This window comes from Culicoides brevitarsis, chromosome 1, assembly GCF_036172545.1.
Source record: "Culicoides brevitarsis isolate CSIRO-B50_1 chromosome 1, AGI_CSIRO_Cbre_v1, whole genome shotgun sequence".
Lineage (NCBI taxonomy): Eukaryota > Metazoa > Arthropoda > Insecta > Diptera > Ceratopogonidae > Culicoides > Culicoides brevitarsis.
Window position 1 is genome coordinate 36,150,152 of NC_087085.1, and position 26,013 is coordinate 36,176,164.

The 26,013-nt window shown below is 27.2% G+C and overlaps 3 protein-coding genes across 14 annotated transcripts; 1 reads left to right on the forward strand and 2 right to left on the reverse strand.

The window, feature by feature from the left end:
• Nucleotides 1–115: 115 nt before the first annotated feature.
• LOC134827646 (glutamate-gated chloride channel) lies at nt 116–14,646 on the reverse strand. Of its 12 annotated transcripts, none has more exons than XM_063840391.1 (13): nt 13,929–14,646; nt 11,861–11,952; nt 11,306–11,418; nt 5,891–5,967; nt 3,606–3,675; nt 2,872–3,108; nt 2,648–2,782; nt 2,420–2,572; nt 1,403–1,567; nt 1,190–1,311; nt 988–1,112; nt 757–861; nt 116–693 (listed from the first exon to the last, which is right to left on the reverse strand). In XM_063840391.1, the coding sequence occupies exons 2-13, from the start codon at nt 11,920–11,922 to the stop codon at nt 687–689; spliced, it is 1,371 nt and encodes a 456-aa protein (XP_063696461.1). In that variant the 5' UTR covers nt 11,923–11,952; nt 13,929–14,646; the 3' UTR covers nt 116–686. The 12 variants fall into 12 exon arrangements, with proteins under 12 accessions (XP_063696461.1, XP_063696456.1, XP_063696455.1 ...); XM_063840386.1 differs by having other exon boundaries at nt 757–873; XM_063840385.1 differs by having other exon boundaries at nt 988–1,133.
• A 2,320-nt stretch (nt 14,647–16,966) lies between these two features.
• On the reverse strand, nt 16,967–19,360 carry LOC134834333 (uncharacterized protein DDB_G0287625-like). Its single transcript, XM_063848964.1, has 5 exons — nt 19,238–19,360; nt 18,746–19,044; nt 18,051–18,679; nt 17,391–17,670; nt 16,967–17,285 (listed from the first exon to the last, which is right to left on the reverse strand). The coding sequence occupies exons 2-4, from the start codon at nt 18,965–18,967 to the stop codon at nt 17,394–17,396; spliced, it is 1,128 nt and encodes a 375-aa protein (XP_063705034.1). The 5' UTR covers nt 18,968–19,044; nt 19,238–19,360; the 3' UTR covers nt 16,967–17,285; nt 17,391–17,393.
• Nucleotides 19,361–19,610: 250 nt separating this feature from the next.
• Nucleotides 19,611–25,108, forward strand: LOC134828380 (zinc finger FYVE domain-containing protein 1-like). The gene is made up of 5 exons (XM_063841349.1): nt 19,611–20,199; nt 21,794–23,441; nt 23,501–23,635; nt 24,387–24,584; nt 24,642–25,108. Exons 1-5 carry the CDS (start codon nt 20,098–20,100, stop codon nt 24,728–24,730), a joined length of 2,172 nt encoding a protein of 723 aa, XP_063697419.1. The 5' UTR covers nt 19,611–20,097; the 3' UTR covers nt 24,731–25,108.
• Nucleotides 25,109–26,013: the final 905 nt, after the last annotated feature.

The window sequence follows — 26,013 nt, forward strand, 5'->3', positions numbered from 1 at the left end:
TTTTATATAAAGTTGTATATGTACAAAGAAACGGTTGGTTGTAAAAATACAAATATATTTCCAAGTGAATCATATTGATTTTTGTAATGTAATAATTTATCCTATTTATGGGGTTTTTCATGATATATAGTATGAGTATTATTTTTAAAAGTTATTATTTATATATTATGTATAAACAAAGTTTTTTAATCTATTTTTATGTCCTGTATAGAAAGTATTGCAACAATGATCCTGTGTGTGTTATAATTTTGCTTAGTAATATAATAATAAATCTCTTATCACATTGATTGATATTATATTATATTACAATTATTTTAAACATATAGCATAGTATAGTATGAGGACAACAACAACATATATTATATATCATTACATTTTGCATGATATATAAAATGGTGTCGCGTCTCTCGACTAACAAACACACTATTTTCATTTTATGCCATATTTCACAGAGAGAAAAATAGTTCTATATTGTGGCTGGTTTTTATGTGACGATGAACACTTTTTTCTATAGTATCATACAAAAATCAATATGTTTCATTGTACTTTGTTATTATTATTAAGTTTGCTGTTTTGCTGGTGTGTTGTTATTAAAATTATATTTATAGTAGTTTTTATTGTTGTTTGTTGTTTTTTTCGAGATTTTTTCTTTTATTGATGATGGTTGCACTTTTGCGGCTGCCTTTTTACTCTCTATAACATAAAATACAATTTTATTATAGCGACCAAAGTTATGTTATAAATAAATTATTTTACCCTGCATCCTCGTCCCGGAAGAGATATGTACTCCAGTAGACCAAGTTGAACAATGCGAAGACCAATGGGAACGTGATACGTGAAATGACGTCTATTCTCTTCGATCTAGAACATTTTCTGTGGTAAATAAAGTCGCAAAAAAGGATAAAAAAACAACACGGGTTAGTATGAAAAGCGTTAGTTTTTGTTAAAAAAGCAATGTTAAAGTTAAAAAAATTTAAAAAAAATTACCTTGTTGGTAGCTTCGACATGAATGTTTTGCAGCAATTCGGTCGTTTCGGCGGTTGCATATGCACTTCGCACTGCCGCATCTTCTCCAATGCCAGCGGATCGCCCGGATGTCGCACCAACGGCTTCTGTAAATTGCCATTTAGAATCTATAATTAATATGACGGTGATGCAGTTCCCTTAGCTGCTGTTTCAACATTCTTACCATTGCGAATGTGGCATTACTGTCGGTATCCAACAGATCGGAGCCCGCATCGATACTTGCCTGTTCTAGTTCCCGGCGTTTCTTCTTCATGTTTTCCCGATGAATGTCTGCCGCACGATCTGCTGAGGGGTTCGTAATAGTTTTGGAACAATCATAAATACAAATTGTATACGAACACTGTGTTACGGGGTTAGTAGTAGTAATTTTGTTTACCTGATCGCGATGCGTAGTTCACTAAGGCAAATTCGAGCAGGGCACCAAAGACGAATGTCAGACAGACGCCGGTCCACACATCGATAGCTTTTGTGTACGAGACGGGCGGCAGCGATGCATTGATACCCGATGTTTGTGTTGCCATCGTTAGAAGCGTTGTTACACCTGCGTGACAGAAATTTGATTTATTGGAAGGATTGTTTGCACAGGGAAATTGATTTGGTAAGTGATAACTTTGACAGGTAATATTTTTTGTTGAAAACTCAATTTTATACATTTTCCTGATTGAAAACTCAAAACTTGAACGATACTACATATCCTTAAAACTTCAAAAACTTACTTTTGTCAAAATTTTGACAGTTGCAAATGACATTTGTCAAAATATTGACAGCTTTAAAAATGACAAATGTTGTAATTTTTGCTAAAATTTAATTTTTTCATCTAATTTCTTAACTTTTTTCGAGTTGTTAAGTGATTAAAATAGCTAAAAAATCAAAATTTGACAATTTTGAAATTTGAATTTGACAGATGTCAAATTGTTTCATTCAAAATTCTAAGTTTTGCCGCCAAATTTAGTTTTTTGATAACAATTTTTAAGTTATTTTTTTACATTTTTCTAAAGTAATTATGTTTAAATAGTTTTTAAAAAATTTTTGACAGCTGTCAAAATATGACAAATGTCACAAAATTTGCAAAAATTCATTTGTTAGAATAATTTTTTTTTTATATATGTATTTCAAAAATACAAGAAAATTTCTTCTAAATATTTTTTGACAGCTGTCAAATTTTTTACTAATATTGGTACAAAGTTTCAATACTTCAAAAATACAAAAAAAATAAAATGTTTTTGAATTTGATAAATTTAAAAAAAAAATTAAAAATTGTTAGAATAAAAAATTAAAAAAAAAATAACTTTAATTTAATGAAAATTTTAAGAATCTGAAGTTTTTAATTAAATTATTTTTTTTTTACCTAATTCAGCTGTCAAAATTTTATTTTACACAAAAAATTACTCACCTAATGATACTCTGGCTGGCACTGCTCCTTGGTCTAACCAAAACGAGACCCATGAAACAATGACCAACATGCAGCAAGGTATGTAAATTTGAATCAAATAATATGAGAATTCGCGCTTAAATAGTAGGTCTACTTTAAGACAGCTGTATTCGCCTGAAAAACGAACAAAAAAAATATCCATTAGAATGCAATCAATAAATTACAAAACTTTATCTCGCACTCTCTTACCTGTATTAGTTTTACTATTGCAATAATCTGTTAAAAACTTTTCTAGCGTAAATCTGGGTAAATGAAGATTTTTTACAACCTGAACGGGATCGCCTTCTTTCCATAGGAACACTAAATCGGCTGTTGTCCATCCATCTAAGTTACGAAAAAAAAATTTTTTTTTTTTGTTGAAAAGTTTTCTTTTATTATTTTTTTTCTTTTGTAGAAAGAGGAAGAGTACTTACAACTAGCCATACGAAGTGAACAAATTTGTCTATCCAGTGGATATAATTTAAGGTTCATGGGACATGCAAGAGTTAACGATATCCTAATACTATAGAGAACCGAACCATACGGAAATATTCTTATGTATACATTTGGCATGATTATATTGTGAAAATGACCCTCTTTTTCGTTCGAAAAGAACAAATCCGGCATCCACACACGATTGGCCTCCGTCAGTGTGAGATATTTGAGGCGACCTAAAAAAGCACAAAAAAAAGGAATTATGTCAACTCCATCGTCGTCATCTCATCATCATCATCATAACAATGATAATAGGATTCTTTGTTGCTTTTTTTTCGTTCTCTCTCTAGATGTCTCAATGGAACTTTACATAACAAAAGCTGCACTTGACCAATATATATGGAAAAAAATGTAAAGATGTTGGAACGAGTGTATGTGACTTTTTCACCCCTTGTCATTCAAAATTAAAAGCAGAGAGGTGAGTATCTTTTGTAAATTTTCAAAAAAAGGCCCCACACTAGTTGGGATTCGAAAAGCTCAAAAGCTTTACACTGAAGAATAAGAAGCGATAATAAAAGACTTAATCCAATTAATTCAAACCAAGCAAAAATTTTCACGAATTTACGTTTTCTGCGCCTAAAATTACGTAAATCCATCACTGATTCGACAAACAAGAGAGCGAACAAGCTTTGTTCTTTTCCTATATACAAAAAAAATATGTTAAAAAACTTACCTCCAATATCATCAAACTTTAACCTTTCATCAGTCCATTGTTCACGAAACGTCAACTGCACACTGTATTCCTGTATAAATATTTAATTAAAATGTTAATTGTGTGCCTACATCTCCAAACATCATAAATATATATATATTGTGTATTGTACTTTTTGGAATATATACAGAGCAAGACAAAAATGCCTATTCTATTTTCATATTTTTGCTGGATAAATGAATATTTATAATAAATATATATATATTGTTTTGTATATCTTGAATGATTTTTTTTTTAAATTTGTGTGTGATTTGTTGTGTTTTAGTGGCAATCATGAATGAATATGAATTTGAAAAAAATAAACAAATTATTTTTCGGAACCAATTTAGTTTAGAGGCTTTTCAATTATTATTTCAAATCTTTTTTTTTTTGTATTTATAAAACTTTGCAGATATCTATGGTTTTATTATACCACATTCTTTATGTGTACAACATATATATAGTAAATATTTATATACATATGGGATATAATAATGTTTCATAGAAAATTCACATGCAAGTTTAGTAGAATAGTAATAATAAAAAGGGTGCATTAGAAGAATAAAAACAAAAAAAAAATAAATATCAAGCAAAAGCTATTTACATTTCATTACTTTTAATAAGCATGAATGTACAAACTATATAAACATTTTTTTTTTATTTTATTTTTTTAAATATTTATATAAAATGTACAAGCACATATTTTTACAAAACTTCATATTTACAAACATTTCAAATGCAATTAAATTTAAAAAAAAAATTTTTTAGATGCAGTGATGATTTTTTTTTTGAATGATGACTCTACCAAAAATAATTAAATTAAAAAAATCTATCTTTTATTTTAAAAATATACTTTTAGTGAAATAATATATTTTTTTTTATATTTTATTTTAGTTTAAATTAAAGAGCTCTAAGAATATATTATAATATATATTTTAAAGTGAAGTTGCATAGTTACAGTCAAACCGGACTATGTTAGAGCTATAAAATTGTTACAAATGTTAATTAATATATATTTTCTTAAAAAAAAAATCTCCATTGAAGAAAATATCCAGACTCAAAAGACCTAATTAATTATAATAATGTATTATTATTATATAATATAAATTTTTCATACAATTTTATAATAATTTTTATTATGTTTATTTTATACATATTTATCCTATATATGCATTCCAGCTATATTAGTTACACCTAAGTAAGAATGGATGATTTTAGTTGAAATTAAAATAAACATTTACCTTTTTTTTATTTATTTTCAAATTTTCCAATCACATGCATTTTATTTTTTCATTTTAGTAGTGCATCAGTTATTTTATTCAGTATACATTAATTAATTTTTTTTACAATTATTTTAATGTAAGCTATTTATTATTCTGTTATTTGTCACTCCGCATTATTTTTATTCAAAAATTAAGTTTTCATCACCTTTTTATCATCATTATTTTTGCAAAAGCTTTGAAAAAAATCGTGCGTCAGTAGTAAAAAAAGCTGAATCTGCGTGCTTTATTTTTCACACAACCTGCTTTTTATTATATTTTTTCTAAAAAAAAGTAAAAAATCATCTTTTTCATTATCTTTTTTGTTATTTACAATCGTGAAGTGCATTACATAATAAAAGAAAAAGTTGTAAAGAAATTGCTGGCCATCATTAAAATTGTGTTTGAAATGTGTTTCAATGCAAATTTATTTTGCTTGTGAGATAAAATTTGAATTGAAACACCTTTAGGACGACAATAACAACTTGTCACACACACACGCACACAATTTTTTTTTTGTACAAATGTGTTTGCTTTTGCTTTTCAATTGCAGACAAAGTTACAAAATACATAGCTAAACAATTGTACAAGTTATATATTTATTTACAGCAAAAAGAGCAAGTTTTTTTTTGTTCAAAATGTGGCAAAAATGTAAAAAGTTTTGTTGTTGGCAGACTTAATTGCGGAAAAAAAATTATCTGTGTTACGAAATTTGTACAGAAGAACAAAAAGGACCGTTTAGCAGCAAAAACCACGTGAAACACTTTCTTGTTATTTTATTATATTTACAAGTGTCCAACACATTTTTTTGTATTTTTTCCAAATGAAATACTTGAATCAGTTAGAGAAACATCAAGTTGTCACAATATTTACAACGTTTAGTATATTTAATAGTAAAAGACATATTTTGGCAACAAAAACTTATTTCTTAGTGTGGCTTTTTATTATTTTTTTTTTACTTAAAATAATTTTTTTTTGATTTTTGATGTTTTGTTAGTTGAAACTCACCATTTTATAATCATCTATTTTAGATATGGAACGTAGAAACATGTTCACCCGTACAACAGTGGGGCCATCGACGGTAGCTGATTGATAATATAATATTTTATTGAATAATTTTGATTTTGTAAAGTAATTAAAAAAATTATTTTTTTATTGTTTTAAATTAAAATTTTTGTAGATGAATGACGTCTACGTTGCAAATCCTCAATCATACACAGCCAGAAAGTTAAATAATTAAATTTATTTTTATTATAGAATTTTATTATGGTTAGTAGGATCTACCTGGAAATTCAAAGTTTATTAGTAAAATTATACAAATTATGGATAAATTACAACAAATTTTGTAAATTGAACAAATGTCATTATTTTGTCGAATTAGAATTTTTATATATATTTAATTTTTTTTTTGTAAAACCAATAAAAATTCGTAGCGGAAGTCAAATAGCAGAATAATAGTGCTTTATTTTTTTAAAAATTAGTTTTCCGTTAAAACTAATTTTTTTTTCTGTGCGACTTAATTTAAAAAAATTTTTTTTTTGTATAAAAAAAAATTAAAAATTTAAATAATAATAATTTTTTTACCTGTTTAAAATTAATAATAATAAATAAAATTTTTTTTTGAACGAAAATGTGAGGAGACATTGAACAAAAATGATGTTCAATTATGACCATAAACACCAAGTTGCGTTAACTTTTCATGAAATAAATATATTTTTTTTTTGTATATAACATCTACTCGTTTTTTTTGTGTATAAATTTACCTCAGAAGTTAACAACACCTCAACATTATGATCGTTTTTATTCGTTCAGAAGCATGGCAAATAATTAGGTATGCAAACCTAGGTAATCCACAATATTGATGTTATATTTCGTTTATTTATATACCTAGATATCAACTAATTTTTTATTTATTTTTTTTTGTTGTTTACTATACGAGCGATGGTTAATGTCAATGATATGAGTTCTTACTGAGGAATTTGAGGGTGATTTTTTATATATTTTACATATACAATGAGTAACTAATAAATAAAAATAAAAAAATAAATAAAAGTGTGTGAGTTTTCTTTTTTATCTGGACATTTTAATTACTAAATTATTATTTTTACTTTTTTTTAAATTATTTTTTAATTTTTTTACTGAGAGAGGAACATTTAATATATAATAATTAAAAATAAAAATAATGTGATGCAAAACTAACTATACTTTTTTATTTATTTTTTTTTTAATTAATTAAAATAATTATTTTTCTTACAATTTTTTCTAAGTATACAGTACTGATTAACATTTATTAAAGGAAACTACGATGATAATTCACTTTTTTTGATAATAATCTGCTAATCGAAGCATCATTCATTTCATATAGAGAAGAGAGAGAGAGATAGAAATTTAGGTAAAAAAATTAACTAATAAATGAATAACGCTTTTCAAAAATGCTTCTTGTTTAACTTTTTTTTTTATTTAAATATATAAATTTATAAGTTTCACATGACAATACATATATGTTTATAATAATTTTTATAAAATTAAATTAGAATTGAGAAAAAATCATAAAATAACAGCAGTATAATCAAAAAATCAAACAATAGAGAAAAGTTTTGTAACAATAATAGGTTGTATATTATGAAGATATACTTTAATATAATACACGACAACGTTAATTATAAAATATTATGTGTAAAGATTGTGTGATAGACATTGAATATTTACAGGTATATATTTTAAAATGGAACACATATACATATCTGGTGTGAAAATGTATAAAGCTCTAAAACGGGAAAAGAAAAAGTTTTTCCTGTACACAAAAATTTCAACAAAACGCAAAAGTTTAGAAATATAAATTGAAAAAAATAAACAAAACAGGAAGATAAAAATTATAAATAATTATTTATAATGAAATAAAAGAAAAGTTTTCTGATTATTTTTAGAGCTTTTCATCGTGTTTTACAATAAAAATGATTTTTTTTTTATTTTTACTCAGAAATATGATTCACAAGATATTTTCATAGAATTTTGTCTGAAAAACAAATTAAAATGTAACATATAGAATTTTCAGAAAATAATAATAATCAAAATATTTTTTTTTTAATTTTGAAAATATTTAAATAAAAAAATTTAAAAATATTTTGTGATTCAATATTTCCTCGAAAACAATGTTTTACAATACATCTGACGGTGTTGCATTTTCTCACAAGTGAGTAAAGAACTGAAATAATGAAATAGTATTAAAATTCTGCGTTGCAACCAATTCGCCTCTTCAGTAAATTTTTTTTATCAAAAGTTTGGCAAAAATATATATGATTAGGAAGCATAAATCTTTACTTTTTATTTCGTAATATTTTTAATTTAATAAAAAAATTAAATGGTATATGATACAATAAATTTGTACATGAAGCTTCCCACTGAGAAATTTTAAATTTAAACTTTTATCAATAAAAAAGATTCCGTGTGTTTAAAAATATTGTATATAATGAGATTTTATGTGAACTGTGTTTTATATAATAAATATATATAATATAAAAATATATTTTTCAAAAAAACAATTTTTTTAGATATCATTTGGAAAGTAAAAAAAATATATTTATAATAATATATACAATTGTTCATATAGAATTATATATGAATATGTGAAGAAAAAAGATTCCTCTGTATTTTTCTGTTTCTATTTTTTTTTTAATTTTATATATTTATTGACTATTTGGTAGGTTTGACTTACCATCGTCACGTCATCGATTTTTGAAATACTTCGTACAAAAATGTTGACGCGAACTATTGCTGGGCCATCTATACTTCCTTAAATTCGATAAAAATTTTGTTTTCATGAAATATTTTTGTCTTTTTTGTTGTTGAAAATATTTATAACAAAAAAATTGCTGCAGTTCGATTACTTTTTTTTTGGTACATTTGTTCAATTTTTTTTTTAAATATAAAAAAAATTAAATAAAATTAAAAAAAAAAACAAAAAAATTAACAAAAATGGATTAAAAAGGGTAAAAAAAAATTAAATTAAAAAAGGGAAAAATTTTCTGGTTACTTATTCAACTATAATATTTCAAAACCAAAACCTTTCTTATCCTTTAGTATTTTTTTTTTCGACTTAATGTTTGTTTTAATGGCAACCTTCATTATTGATATCGATTATTATTACTTTTATTATATATTTCTAATATAATGACTATTGTCACAAAAAGGTCATGATTACAGGGTGTTCAAAATTTGTGCCAGACATGTAATTTTGCTCGGAAATTTATCGCTAATGACTTAATAATGACTTACTTTGAACACACTGTCGTTTTTTTTTTTGGAGTGTTATTTACCATAATAATTATATCTTTTGTATATTCTAGGTTCTTAAATATTAGTTTTGATGATTCTTCTATTGGATAACACAAAATAACTTCTGGTTATAATTTTGACGTGTTGTCAATCATTCTATATCAGTTAGGTAGTTTTTTGCATGGGAATGTATTTGGTTGTAAAAATATGTGTTGTAGTATATTTTCATAAATGTTAGAATATATAAACGAAATAATATAGAGAAATGATATTTCTATTGTATATTATATATAATATATATATGGTGGTAGAAATGAACCTAAAACTCATACAAAATATATGTATATTAACAAAAACACTATATAGATATATATATAAAGGTCTAAATGTATATATTTATTTTATTATTAATAATATATTGGTTTACTGTCTGTCGCTTGCGCGCATAAAATATTTATCATGTTTATCGTGCAATAAAAATAAACATATTATATTATTTAAGTGGTTACACAAAGTAATTAGGATTTTTTTTGTCTATATATTTTTTCATATATATATAAATATACGTTTTGTAATAAAATAATTATATATATATTATTAATATATATTTTTAGATAGTCTAATAATAACAACTTTATAACTTGCGCTGTTAATAAAACCATAGGTAACTTTGTTTAATTAATTTTTGTGTGTTCCATAGAAAATATTTCAATTAAATTGATATTAAATCAATTAAAATTCAAGTCCAAAAAAATTTTTGTATATCTTATACATTTTTTTTCAAAATTAATTTATGATATCATTTATTTTTTTTTTTAATATATATATATGATTGTAATTATATAATAAATATAATTATATTTATGATGAGAATGAACTTGTCTTTTTTGAGAATGTAGTACGTGCATTTACTTTGTGCATGGGACTTACCATTTTTATATCACTAATTGTTGCTATACTTCGAACGAATAGATTGATATTGACCACAGCGGGTCCATCTGTATGTTTTTATGTGGGGGGGTTGGAGGGGGATTATAGTAAGTTTTTATTTATATTCATATTTATAATTTTTTTTTTGTATATTTTCGAGTTAAAAATTAAAAAGAATCCAATTTGCAACAAATAAATTAAAAGAATGTAGCGCACATTTTTTCTTTTGTCAACTTTTTTTTTGTTTGTCTCACTTTTGACCTTTTCTCGAATGGTTGTCAATACATTGTTTTTCTTTTCTCTTGAATATTTTTTGTTATATATGATAAAAATAAGCATAAATTGACAAGTCATGAAGAAAAGATCACATTACTTCAATGTGCTTTGAGATGCTTTTAAACATATATGATACATTCCAAGTTTCAAAAGAAAATTGTTGGTTAACATGTTTATTTATTATTATATTATATTAAATATGAAGGACGTAGAAAAATGAGAAAAAAGACTAAAATATATATAAATAGTCTTCGTCATCGTATTCAGCGAAAAAAAAAAGATTACAAAAAGTTACGACGACTGCTGGTGAGCAATAGATATTAATGGATCTATAAATAAATCAAAATCTACAGAATGTATAGTATAGAATATTTTCTTGCTTTCATAAAAAAAAGTACAAGAGAATAACTTTTTTTTGTCATGTGTCATGGACAAATTATTTATTTTCTATAAATATTTTCATTAATTTTCCTGTCAAGCATCTTGCTACTTTTAATAACATCTATTATTAATTATTTTTTTTAGATATATTTTTCATAATAATAATAGTAATTAATTAATTAAGGCGAATTTATAACGCTTTCAAAAATTAACTAATGAAGGTAATTTATTTAAAAATTAAGAAAAAATGCGTGGTCATGCCACACCTGATAATTTTGAAAAATATGGTTCTGATTTTTACTTTTTTTTTAATAATAATAATAATATTAATATATATATTTTTTGTAATTTATATCCTAATATATTTAAATAATCTTATATTTTGAAAATAATTTATAATTAATTTAACAGACAAACAAATTCTTATATAAAAACACAAAAATCGCCGACTTTCCGCACAAAAAAACGGACGAAACAAATGTTTTTTTTTTAATATTCTCGCAGTTTGTTAAAAGTATAGTTAAGAAGATAAGAAAAAAAACTCGTAAAATCGATAATTACCTGTTCCATTGATGCCAGATGGTCGAATTCTGGCATCGTATTTTCCCGCCCCCAAGATCTGATCTAAAATCTTCTTTTCTTTCTCTCGGAAATTCACACGTGCATTGTTGGCGCTGCAAAGTTCATGAAAAACAAAAAAAAATTGTGAATTAGAGCGAAAATTTGTTTTTTTTTATATGAAATTCTCTTCTTAAAATTTAATTAAATTCATTTTTTTTCTCTCTCTTTGAATTTTTGATCATCACGTCGAGCTACTTGGCATCATCGTACAACAACAACAACAACAAATAATCCTAAAATATTTTATCTAGAGTTTCTCTCATGTCAAAACGTTTCTCCGTAGCTTGTACATTTTATTATTGTAATTATATTAAACAGTTTTGAGAACATGCGCAAAACAGTTTTTCATAAATCAAAGTTTTCAAGCCAATATATCTCGTTTGTAGGTACAACATTTTAACATGACAAAAACATTGTTTGCGAATTTTTTTTTGCACGCTAAAAAAATATGTTGGATTTTTTTTTTTGAATTTTTTTTGCCCCGGAGGTACTTACAGCGATGCACTGCACAAACATGCGAAGTAAAAGATGGCCCAAAATGAATGACCCGGAGCCATTTCTGCTTGTTGGAGTTTATTTTAACTATGCTGAAATGAGAAAATAACAAAAATAAATATCAAAAAATTCCGTAGACGCTTCGTCATTTTATTCGTCGCAGTTCTATTTTTATAGAGGAAAAAAAATTATAAGATAACGAAATTTTCGTTGCATGTTTTGACGTATAATTTGCGATGATTTTTTTTTAAATTAAAAAAAAACTTTTTTTTCTTACCACATTTCGTAGAAAAAATGCGGTAATATGGGAAAAAATGTTGTCCGTTTGTTCATTAAATTGATTTTTTTTTAAAATTATACTAAAAAAAATTGAATTTTTTTAAAAAAAAAATAAATTTTTATATAAAAAAATTAATTTTAATTATAAATTTTTATATAAAAAATTAATTTTAATTATAAAATAATTATATAAATATAAAAAAAATTAATTTTAATTATAAATTTTTTAAAAAATTATTTTTTTTGCAAATATTTCTATGAGGAGTACAAAAATGTGAAGTGAGGAGTACAAATTTGAGATTTAATTTCATTTTGATGAAAAAACTCTTTCGAGTCATAGAAAAATTTAATTTTTTTAGATCTATTTTTTCAAATTTCACATTTTAGTACTCCTCACTTTACAATTTCTTACTCCTCATAACTTGAAAAATTATTAAATTCAACAGATTTATAAAAATTATTTTTAAAAAAATTAAATTTTGTAATTAAAAGGTCAATTAAATAATTTTTAAAGTCATGAGGAGTATGAAAATGTAAAATGAGGAGTACATAAATGTGAAAAATATTACATTTTTAACAATAAAATGCGGTAAAGTCTATCAAAACGACTCCAAATAAATCTCAATTTTGTTACGTGTCAAAATTAAACTTTTTTTAATGACATGTCAGAACATAAAAGTTATTTTTTTTTACGATTGACGGACTGTAATTGCCCTACATTGTAACTTTTTTACGACGAGACTCATCATCCAAACCACCTGTATATTAAAAGAAAATCCACTTTCATAAAAAAAACATAGAAGCTTGCCAAAAATCGATCATTAAACTCATATAAATTTTATTTCACAATGATTAGACGATTGTACGTTCATAATTTTTTTCTGTTTTTTTAAAAAGGGAGGAGAAGCTTTTATCGGTGGTTGAACTTTGAATTTTTTTTTATTTTTTTGTGGTTACCTTCTCACCCTTTTTTTTTTTGGTGTTTGATCCCACAAGAGATACATATATTCTAGTTTTTCAATAAATTTATATATGTTTTATCATTCCTGACCTTTTTTCCTCGTTCATTTTATTAAATAAATTGAATCGGCGAAAAAAAAAACGTAAATTTTTTTGGAATTGTACATTTGTAGTATAATTTTTATGCAGGGCAGAAACGTTAAAATTCAATTTCCGTTCTTTTTTATCTTTTTTACATGAAATGTACAACAAAAAAAAAAGAAAAATAAAAAATACTTTTTTTTTATATAACCTTATTTTCATATCTTTCGGGTGGTGAGAAAGGTATTCTGACGTCGTCGCAAAAACACATTAAATCTTAAATGTATTTTTTTCTATTTTTTTTTCGCAGGAAAAAAGTTCATTCACATAATTTGAAATAATAGAAGAAGAAGAAAAAAAGAGGAAAACGTTTAGGCGAGATAAATAAAAGCAAATCTGAAGTATGTACGCATAAATTTCAAAATGGAGAATAATGTTACAAAACAAAAATTGAAAGGCTGGTTTCCCAGAATCATTCTGGCTTAAGTAAGTTACGTTTTATTTTTTTTTTCTTGTTTTTGTGCAGATATTACGTTTTAATTTTTAGAGTGGTCATTAAGTTATATGTATGATATATGTTATATATACATTAATGTAATATATATTTTTTTCTTTTGAAAAATTATTTTTGTAATTTTTGTAAGAAAAAACACTAATGGATAGTTGATGAATGATATACGAAAAAAAATTAAATGTTAATGTTGAATTATGTTAGAAATATTCTAGAAAAGAAAAAAAAATTACTTACTTTTCTGGAGTTATGCATAAATATATGATAATATTTTGTGTTGGTTTTTATGTAAATTTGATGCAATTTGCTACAAAATTTGTCGCCTTAAGCCATTTTATATTGAAAATTATATTAACTATATATATTCATATATAAATATATATTTTATATTTTACGTCGTATAAAAAATGGAGAAGCCTGGTTATCTTACACTCATATATGTTACATATATGTTTTATACAACGAACTCACTAAAATTTTATGCTACTTTTATATCATTGTTATAGCTTTTTTTGATTTCACTTCCTCTTTTATTACTTTTATATTTATCTTTATTTTTATTTTAAATTATTTGGTGCTACTTTTGAACGTTTTTATCATTATTTTATTGTGTTAAAACATTTTTTTCATATTTTTTTTCACAGTTCACTAATAATTATTGTAAAAAAAAGATCCTGCAATTATTTTTCGACCGAATTCTAACGCAGACTACACCTGACTAAAATCGATTGCTTCTTGCCTGGATGCTGCCACACTTTAATTTTGCGAGGTACGCGCTCTTCACTGTGATGTACAACAATATTCTCCCTTTTTCTCGTGTGTATGATCTTTGTGTAGGGATACAAAATTATTCTCTCAATTTTTTTTTTATTTTTTTTTTGTAATTTTTTTTTTTATTTAATTTTGAAAATTAATTAAAATTATTTTTTTTTAATTTCAGTTTAATCTCCTTTTTGAGGATTTTTTTTTCATCTAAGTCGTCGTGGTTGGTGTTGGTCTCGGAGATTACCGAGTAAAAATTAAAATCTGGGTCCAAGTAGCGCGTACAGTAAGCAAAGAGTACAGTCGTGCGCATACATGTAAAATATAATTTGGCGCATGGCATGTGAAAAGCAATTGATTTGGATACCAACAACAACAAAAACGACGTTTTGCGTGGAAATGTAACGATGTACCAGAAAACTTTGCGAAGAGAGAGCAAAAACTCGCAGAGACTTGGTGTTGGTCGTAAAAATAAAGCGAAAGAGCATTTTGATTGAGCGGCGACAGATGAAAGCGATTCCGAAATTTCTGATTGAAATGCATTAAAAGACGTTCGTATCGCAACACATATGTCCTTCATATCTCGTTGCTATCCATCTCACCCCAACGCAAAATAATTTGATTTTATCCGCTACGAGATCGCTTCAGATACGAACAACGACGACGACAAAAAAAAAACAATCTGATGAAACAATTATGTGTTGCTACTTTTTTTTTGCTCGACAATGCTTCGAAGTAAATGAGAGACATTTTTAGCGTTTCTATCTTTTTTTTTTTCTATTATTTTCATATTGAACTTATGATACGTCGTCATCCATGTCATGGCTCGAGGCGAGAACAGGAAGAACATTAGAGAAATAAATAAATGTCGGAGTCAAATAATGGAATGTCAATTTTTTGTCTTTATTAATATTAATAGCTTATTGGAGAAGTTTTTTCTTGTTGTCGTGTCGTCGTCGTCGTTCGTTGGGGCATGACGGAAAATTAACTTAGGTAAAGGTTACTTTTTTGCATAATTGTAAAGGAAGCGATAAAAAAGCGAAGGATTCAATTTAGTTTTATTTTATTGTTTTCTGTAAATAAAATTTTGTGGAATACATTAGAGGGATGCTCTTTTCTTTTGATAAAAAAAATATTTATTTTATTTCCTTTTATTTTTTTTATTTTATTAGAATTTAATGTAAGAATTTTATGTTCGTATTTATTTAAAAGGTTAAATATAAATAAATTATTCAAAAATTAAATTAAATTATATTTTTTGTGTATTACTTTTTTTAAATTTAATTTTTAATAAAATTTAATAATTAAAAAAAAATAAATTAAAATTTAAATAATCTAATTAAAATAATATTTGTAATTTTATTGATTGATTTATATAGTTTTATTTAGTCAATAAATTTAATTATTTTAATCGTTTTTTTAAAAATAAATTATTCCATTAGATTGGATAAAATATTTAATATAAATTAAAATATAAATATAAAAAAATTTATTAAATTTTTATAATATAAAGTTATTTTTGATTATTAAATAAGTTAAATTATAAAATTATTTTTTTTTTTCAAATTTAAATTAAACACATAATTTTTATTTAATTTTAAAAATAACAGTTTATTTTTTTTAATGTTTCAAAATTTATTTAAATAATAAATATTTATTATTAAAAATTAAATAATTTATTTTAACTAAATATTAATTAACTAAAAAAATATTTATTTCAATTTAATAATTTGTAATTTAGGTATTATTTTTTTTAAATAAAAAAATAACTTGATAATTAAACTAAATAAATTTTATTAATTATTTTTTTAAATTTTAATATTATATTTAAAGGTAATTTTAAAAAATAAAGGAATCAATTAAAATCAAATAAAAATTATTTTTTTAATTTTATTTTAAATAAATAAATTTAATATTGTATATAATTATTTGTAAATTTTTTAATTGTTTTTATAAATTTATTTATTCAATGAATTTTTTTAATTTTTTTTTCTTAATTTTTGGTATATATATATATATTTTTTTAAATCAAAGTTTAAAAATTAATTATTTGAAAATAAAATAAATAAAACAATAAAAAAATATAAAAAGTTACTTAACTTTTGTATGTAAAATAATTTAATTTTAATTTTAATTTTTTAATGTTTTACTTAAAAATAAGATTATTAATGAGCTATGACTATTTAGTTAAAATTATATAAAAATTAAAGTTTGTCATAAATTTTTTTTAAGTTTTTTTTTATTCTTTTTTTTTTTTGAGAAATAAAAATCAATTAAATTTAAATAAAATATTTTTTTAAAAATTAAATAATAAAAATTACTAAAAATTAATAATTTTTATCAATTAATTAATAAAAATAATTTTTAAATCAATCATTCAAAAATAATTTAATAAATTTAATAAATAAAAAAAATTTAATTTATATAAATAAAAGTTTTGGTATCATTGAAAATTCAAACAAAAAATTCTATTTTTAAAGCTCTCAAAAATCACGAGGGGACGAAAATTGTACAATAAAAAATTAAATCAATTAAAGCGAAAGCGAATGTTGCGCATTTGCGGGCATAATCCTATAAATTTATCAAAAAATGTGAGCATGCATCACTGCCGAAACAAAAATAAATTTAAAAAAAAGTCCTTTTCTTTATAATTAATTATATGAAATTTATTATCAATAATGTACAGTGTTATGTGTCAGAATTTATTTATAATCGTAATAATAATAATGAAATGAATGGCTTCATGTTAAATGTCAAATGATTCATCATATTGCCTTGTATCTTAAATCTAGTCGTGAGTCCTTCCATTTTTTTTTTTGTATTTGTGGAATTCTGTGAAAGAGAGATAAGAAAAAATTGATTGATTAAAAAAATTGTTGAAAAAAATTAATAATGGAAAAAAAATTTTTTTTCGCGAAAGATGATGATATTTTATACTTTTTAATATGCTGATCCGCTCATGTAAATATCGAGTTCAGATTGCGCGGAATTTTTCGATTTTGCCATGTACAAATCCAATTCTCGGTCTAGCTGTTCCTTCGATTGTGGCGCGGGTTTGTCATTGCGACGTGTACGTGATCTTCCACGTCTTTGTTGTTGTTGGTTTGCAGGTCCCCGATTGCGACTTCGTCCTCTTCCATTGTTCGGATTCGCCGCGGTATTCCGTTGTTGTTGGTTGCGAACATTCGAGCGACCACGTCGATTTTGTACGTTGCCCCTATTAGTTAGTGGATAACACAGATATTAACACATGAGAAGAGCACAACGTTTGGTTGTGTGAACAACTAAATTTTTTTTTTTTTTACAAATTTGTCAATTTTTTGACATTTTTTGTGCGATTTTGTCCCTTTTGGATGACGCTAAATTCGGATTTTGTGTGAAAACAAGTGAAAAAAGGAAATTTTTCTCGAAAACGAGATTTTTTTATGACATGAGAGGAGTGCTACATGCCCTCAACTCTCGATAAGTCCCTTTTTACACCGACATAGGATCATTGGGAGTCGCTTCTAACTGCACAATTGGACTATTCCTGTCAATTTTTGCAACCAGCCAGCAATTTGTGTTCACGTTAACGCAAGGAACTTGTGAGGAACTTGCCTGTTATTCTTTTGCGTGCCAACGGCTTGTCCAGCATTTGCACGGCGTCGATTGCGGCGCGCATTGATGGCATTATTGTTGCGATTTATGCCGAGTCTGCCTTTGCCGGAGGCGCCTTGTTGCAAATTTCCCTTGGAATTGGCGCGTCGCAAGCCGGCATTTTGGAAATTGCGGTTGAGGCGTCGTCGTCGCGTCATTTGCGCTCCATTGGGGGCATTTACGCGACTACGAGATCGCGATCGATTGCGTTGTCTGTTGTTCGGAGCATTCAAATTTGCATTCGAATTGACGCGTTGCAAGTTATTGTTGTTATTATTCGCTCGGGAGCGAGAACGAGATCTTCCTCGTTGCGCGAGATTTCCATTGCTTGCGGTTCGTTTGAGTTTTTGAGCGACAGAATTTGAGCGTTTGAGACGACGACGAGGCGCAGTGGCGGCGGCATTTCCAACACGCGCTTGCACCCCCAAACGGGAATGAACGCTCGAAACAGAGGCGGAACGACGACGACGCCCTCCCGCTGCCTGCAATTGATCCGCTGCCATCGTTAAGCGCTTTCGAATGCCGCCGCCCGGCATGTTGCGCTTCAATGTGTTCGCCTTGCGCTGAATGCGGCCTCCACGGATGGATTTCTGTGGAAAAAAGATGGCATTTCAGTAAGAGCGTCGACAATCATCGGTTTTTTTTCAACAACTAACGTTTTTGAGCCGCAGGGCAGCACGAAATTTCAATTTTTTCTCCAGATTTTCGACAAAACGGCGATTTTTCAGGGTGCCTGCTCCGGTATTGGCGCCCGTGCGACGCGGAGCAAGTCTTGCCTTTCTTGCAGCTCCTGCTGCTTCGGGCTTAGCCTTCGAGAAGATCGTGAAACGATCATTTAGCGATATTTTGGTCGCTGTATTAGCGATTATCTTTTCCATTTTTTCTTTGTTTGTGTGTGTGAGTGAGAGATTTTCTCTAATTTTACGAGTTTTTCAACTTTTCTTGATGAGATTTTCTAAAAAAAGACAAAAATAGAAGAAATATAAGAAAACTTTCACTAAAAACCGTGTAGGAGACGCATCTATAAATAAATTATGATGTTGCCAAGGCCTACGCATTTTTTTGATGCAAGCGGAAGTACAAAGAGAATTTATTTTCACAAAAAATCCTTAAAAATTTCATCAAAAAATGAAAATTTTCATACTTACCAAGTAGATTGAGGCTTGATCTACAGTTTTACTGTATTTTTGCCAGGTTCCTTTGGTTTTTTATGCCTTAAAAATGCGATTTAAGCGAGTTGTGAAATTGCGAGTGCAGCAAAATGAATTAAAATGAGACGAATGAAAGTGATAATAATAATTGAGGCTCGTAGCTGGATTTTGAGAAAAAATTAGTGTGCACAGCAGGCGAGTAACTGGATTTTTGGAAAAATTAGTGTGTTCGGGGAGGTGAGTAACTTGGATTTTTGGAAAAATTAGTGTGTATGGGAGGATAATGACTGGAATTGCCTCATCACTTTCATCTTGTATCCAAGTCTTTTGTACAAGAAACTTGAAACTTGGCTCAAAATTTCCACAAAAATCAAAACAAAGCAAATAAAAAGTGCAACAATCGACTTCATGGCAATCGTCTTCTGCAGTTTTTAATTAACTAAAAATAGGCAAATAGCGAAAAATCTCGCGGAAGTTGCTCCCGAAACGCCGGAGGAGAAAGCACGCGAAAGTGCGCCGCATTCAAAAAAACCAACTTTTAAAACTCGAAAAATTTTATGACGTAGTTGCGAAATAAAAAATCGTAAAAATTCACGAATTTACATGAAATTTTATCAAAATCAACAGCAGTCTTATCACAAAGAAGTGCGCAAGAGAATCCACAATTGTGTGGCATTAGAGAAGACGAAAAAATTGTCGGAAAACGAGATAACGCTGCAAATCGGTGCAGACGACTCGCACACAGAAACGAGACAAAGAAACAAGGCGATGTAATTTACTTCGAGGTGTAAATAAAAAGATATTATTATCAAGAACGCGGAAAAAAAAACAAAAAAAAAGACTGAAAAAAATTCACAATGCAAAATTTCAGTGATCCACATTCCTCGTCGCCATCCTCGAATGTCTTTCTGGAGGAAATTGACCCGAACTACACGAATTTCATCATTCACGATGTTAAGGTAAGCGCAGATGGTGCAATTTATTTTTTTTGTTTTTTTCGCCAACAATTGGCCATGACCTTGAAAAAAAGTCAGTTTCCATCGGAAAAAAATTATTTACGCAGCGGTTGAATGACGACGATGATTATTTATTGAAAATATATTTTAAAAAATTAAAACAAGACGAGCCTTTTTGTGTGTGATAAGTAGGTCTGGCGAAAATGTTTGGTGAATTTTAGTTGATAAGGGAAATTTTCTTATTTTAAGTCTTATAAGACGGATTTTGAATACTTTGTCAATTGATGATTTATTTTAGATATTTTTTTAATAAATTAAATAAATTTATTTTAATAATTTATTTTCATTATTTTAAATTTATTTTTTTAAATTAATTTTATTTCAAAATTGTAGTTTTTTTTTTAAATTTAAATAAAAAAAGATATTTTTTTCTAAAATCAATTTTAAAAATTTCAAAATTTTTTTTTATTTTTTTTCATATAATTTTATATTACTTTTTGTAAAATTTGAAACAAAAAAGTTAAAATTTTTAGTTCATTTAAAGTAATTTTTATAATGAAAATTTATTAATTTGTTTAATTTAATTTATTTAAATAAATATTTAAAAAATATCAAGTTGTCTTTGTAGAGAATTCCTTAAAATTCCTTATTTTTTGTAATTATTTTTTTTTAGTAGAATTCAAAATTATTGAATTTTAAAAAATCGAAATTTTTGTTACTTCTTGAATTTTTATATTTTTTTTAAATTTTCTTTCTAAAAATTTGATTGTAAATACAATAAATTGACAACTTGTTTAATTTAATAAAAAATTAACTTTTTAAATAAATTAAATTTTATTTTTTTTTAATTTAATTTTTAAAATTGAAATTAAATATTACTATTTTTCAAAAAAATGAAAAAAAAAAATAAAATAAAATTAAAAAAATAATTTTCAGTTATTTTATTTATTATTTTTCTGAAAAACATTAAAAAAAATTTTTTTTTTAATTTTTAAAATTTTCAATAAATATTTTTTTTTATTTTTTTAAAATAAAAAAAATAATTTTCAAATATTTTATTTATTAATTTTTTATTGTTATTTTTCTGAAAAACATTAAAAAAAATTTTATTTAATTTTTAAAATTTTCAATAAATTTTTTTTTAAATTTTTTGGGAAATTTTATTTTATTTCAAAAAATAAAAAACAAAAAAAAAAATAAAATAAAATTAAAAAAATAATTTTCAGTTATTTTATTTATTAATTTTTTATTATTATTTTTCTGAAAAACATCAAAAAAATTTTTTTTTTAATTTTTAAAATTTTCAATAAATATTTTTTTTTAATTTTTTGGGAAATTTTATTTTATTTCAAAAAAAAAAAAGAAAAAATTAAAATAAAAAAAAATTTAAAAAAAAAGAATTTATTAAAATTTATGTTATTAAAACTATTCGCCATCCTTAATGATAAGAAAATGTAAATTTATTGACCGACGAACTATACGAGAAGAGATTAGGAAATTGAAAGTAGATCAAAAAATGTTGATTTGTTTTGAAAGCAAAATCAATATCAATATTTTGACGTTATAATAACTATTTTTTTTTTCATTTTCTTTGTAGGAACCCGTAATGGAAGGAGGCAACGGCATGACTCCCGACCTTTTGGGCGAATTGGAGTCCCTGAACTTGACAAACCATTCCATTGGCGAAGAGTACGACGAAGAACCGCATCATTCCAACAGCTTCCTCCTGATGGATGGCAAGGAAAAGCTCCGCATCTCCAACGATCAATTCATCAAAAAGCTCACCTGCAGTCCCGAATCCAAGATAAAAGTCGTTTCGATCTTCGGAAACACGGGCGACGGCAAAAGTCACACAATGAATCACACCTTTTTCGGCGGCGAAGAAGTTTTCCGCACGTCATCCGAGCAACGAAGTTGCACTTTGGGCGTTTGGGCAGCATATCAACCGTCATTGAATACGTTATGCTTGGATACGGAAGGATTACTTGGCGTCACGCCGAACGAAAATCAACGAACACGAATGTTGTTGAAGGTGCTTGCAATTTCCGACATAATTATTTATCGAACGCGGTCGGAAAGGCTTCACAGTGACATGTTTACGTTCCTGGGGACCGCATCGAAGGCATTTGTAAAGCATTTTGCACAAGCGCTGCAGTCTTTGGGCTTGCCAGAACCGCCTCAAGCTCTCGGACCTGCCGTCGTGATATTCCATGAGACGCGAAACACGAAAATTCTCGAGTCAAGTGTCGAAAAAAGTGCCGAGGAAATTTTACGGGAGCGTTTCGCGCAAATGTCCTTGACTCTCGAGGCATTTAGCTCCATAAAATATGTCGGAATTCAAACAAACAACCAAAAAACGGACTACACATCACTCATTAACGCCATAAAATCGGAAATTGAGAACACGACGGTGCGTTCGCCGCGTCAACCGGGTGTCATTTTCCAAGCCATCAAAGCGCTCAACCTCAAATTCAGCGGCGAGATCAAGGATCAACCGATGAACGTGTTTCCCGAGCAGTATTTCACGTGCGGCGCCGAATGCGAATCGTGTGGCGGGCGTTGCGAACGTTCCATGGGTCATGTAGCCACCGGCGAACCGCATCGTCTCGCCAAAATCTGCCGTTACCAACATCAGTACGAGAACAAGGTCCTCATGTGCAAACAATGTTACACGAATGGCATCGAGCAAATTGTTCACGTTCAAACTGTGACGTCAAACGAAAGCACGTGGCTCGGCTTAGCGAAATACGCGTGGAGCGGATCTCTCATCGAATGCCCGAATTGCGGCGAAATTTATCGTTCGCGCAAACATTGGTACGGCAACAAGTCGCCCGAAGACGCTGCCGTGCGCTACGAGATGATTCACGTGTGGAAAGGCAGCAAATATCACGCCAAAGGACCCAATTATTCGGCGCAACTGGTGCTCGATGGCGTCTCTTTCATCACGGAAACCGTGCAAAGTGTCAGTGCGCAACCAACGAAATCCATCAAATCGTGGGTCGCGGATACAGTTGCGCCGAAATATTGGCGTCCCAATAGCGAAATCACAAATTGCTGCGTTTGCAAAGACAATTTCGAGGAATTCAACTTGCGGATTCATCACTGCCGGGCGTGTGGCGATGGCGTTTGCAATGCATGCAGTAAACATCAGATGTCAGTGCCATTGAAGGGATGGGATACGCCGGTGCGCGTTTGTAATAATTGTCGCGAGGAAATGCTGAGATTGAGGGCGCCGACAGCGGCATGTAAGGATTTTTTTTTTGTTTTTTTCAGAAAAAAATTTTAAAATTTTGTTTTTTTTTAGTGAGTACAACAGTATCCAGTGTGAATAGTAATGGCGGAGGAGCTTCCGATGAAAATGATGTTTTGGTCCGGAAATACGGAGAGGCAGTTATAAATACTCTTTCGACAGTCGCTTCCGTTTTGGAGTATCCAAAAGGTATGAAAAATTAAAAAAAATTAAAATTTATGTCCCAAAGCATATTTTAAATTTTTGTCCCAGTTGACATTTTGAAAATTTTCCCAATGCATATTCTATAATTTTTTTCCCATTGCACAATTTCAGTTTATGTCTCAGTTCAATATTTAGATTTTTTAAAATTTTTTTTTGCTTAATATAAATTTTTAGAAGATTTTAAATTTTCATCCCAATGCAAATTTTTAACTTTTCATCCTAAAAATGATTTTGATTAAATTGAAATTTTGCCCAAAGCCTATTGAAATTTTTTTTTTCTGAAGCATATTTTAAAAATCTTACCCTGAGCAAAATTCAAATTCTTCACATAAAAAATATTTGTATTTAAATAAAATGAAAATGTGCATTGGGGCAAAAATTAAAAATGTGGTTTTGGAAAATTTCCCAATGTGTATTCCAAATTTTCGATCAAATATTCAGATTCTGAGCAAATCTGAGCTCAAGAAATCCTGAAAAAAATTTTAAATTTTTTAATTAACAATTTTTAACCCAGTTAACATTTTGAAATTTTATCCCAATGCAAATTTTGATTTTTTTCGTCTAAAGATTTTTTTTAAATTTTTGTCCCATATTCGAAAATTCATCTTCATTTTTAAATTTTTCCCAAAGCACATTTTGAATTTTTGCCCCAATGCACATTTTCGTTTAACTTTTTGAAAATTTCAAATATTTTTGTCTTTTTTCATAATTCATTATTTTAATTTTTTTCTCGCAGATTTCATCAAAGACAGTGCTCGTCCCTCATATTGGGTTCCCGATTCCGAAGCCAGCAACTGTAAATTATGCGAAATGCGTTTCGGCACAGCGGAAGAACTCGACAAAAACTCTCAAGTTAACGGAAGATCGTCGCCGCACAAAGGAATGGACCGCAAACGACATCATTGTCGATCATGTGGGCAAGCCGTGTGCAATAGTGAGTCACTTTCTGAATTTTTAGACTTTAAAAAATATTAAATTAATTTTCTTTTAGGTTGTTCCTTGCATCGTCGTCCCGTACCCGAACGAGGATGGACTATCGATGTTCGAGTATGCGATTCCTGTATCATGGTTACGGAATAATTTAGGCAACGAGCACGAAGACAACGCTGCAATATCAAATAACCAAAACCAGAGAGAAAAAATAGAAAAATATTCTTATACTTTAGAGACTATATCTTCAAAAGATTTTTCTAGTGAATTTTGTGTGAGAAACATAAAGCGAAACGAATGTGATACTTAGATGAAAGATATTTTTGTGAGAAATGTTTGTTAGGCCTTTAACTTTAATTTTATTATTTTGTTTCTTTGTCCTTATTTTCTTAGCCAATTTACCGTTTTAATCGCAAGACTTTCTTAATTCTTTCGGAATCCTTAATAAAAAATGTTTTTGAATTAAAACAAATAAAAAAAAACCTACACAAAGATTTATAGTTATGTAGCTATAATACAACAAATTTATAGGACTTGATTTGAATTGTAATTTTTTATTTGAATAAAAATAAATTTATGAAAAATATGATGAAGAGTGCTCTAATTTATCATTTTTAATCATTTTTTTGCCAAAAAATTCTGAAAAAAAATTTTTTTCTTTGACATAAAAACTAAATCAAGCAAAAAACGAAATCAAAAACTGTGTCAAAAACTGTGTCAAAGCCATTTTTGTCAAATCTTGCTCCAAATGGATAAAAATTTGTCAGAGGGCTCTAATTTATCATTTTTAATTAAAACTCAAAACTGCCAAAAAATTGAAACTGAAAAAATTTTTTTTCTTTGACATAGTTTTGTTTTGAAAACTAAATCAAGAGAAAAACCAAATCAAAAACTGTGTCAAAAACTGTGTCAAAGCCATTTTTGTCAAATCTTGCTCCAAATGGATAAAAATTTGTCAGAGGGCTCTAATTTATCATTTTTAATCATTTTATAACTCAAAACTGCCAAAAAATTGAAACTGAAAGTTTTGTTTTGAAAACTAAATCAAGGAAAAAAACTTTGTCAAAAACTATGTCAAAAACTGTGTCAAAGCATTTTTTCTCAAATCTTGCTCCAAATGGATAAAAATTTGTCAGAGGGCTCTAATTTATCATTTTTAAAAAACTCAAAACTGCCAAAAAATTGAAACTGAAAAGAAATTTTTCCTTTGACATAGTTTTGTTTTGAAAACTAAATCAAGAAAAAAACTGTGTCAAAAACTATGTCAAAAACTGTGTCAAAGCCATTTTTGTCAAATCTTGCTCCAAATGGATAAAAATTTGTCAGAGGGCTCTAATTTATCATTTTTAATCATTTTATAACTCAAAACTGCCAAAAAATTGAAACTGAAAAAAAATTTTTTCTTTGACATAGTTTTGTTTTGAAAACTAAAT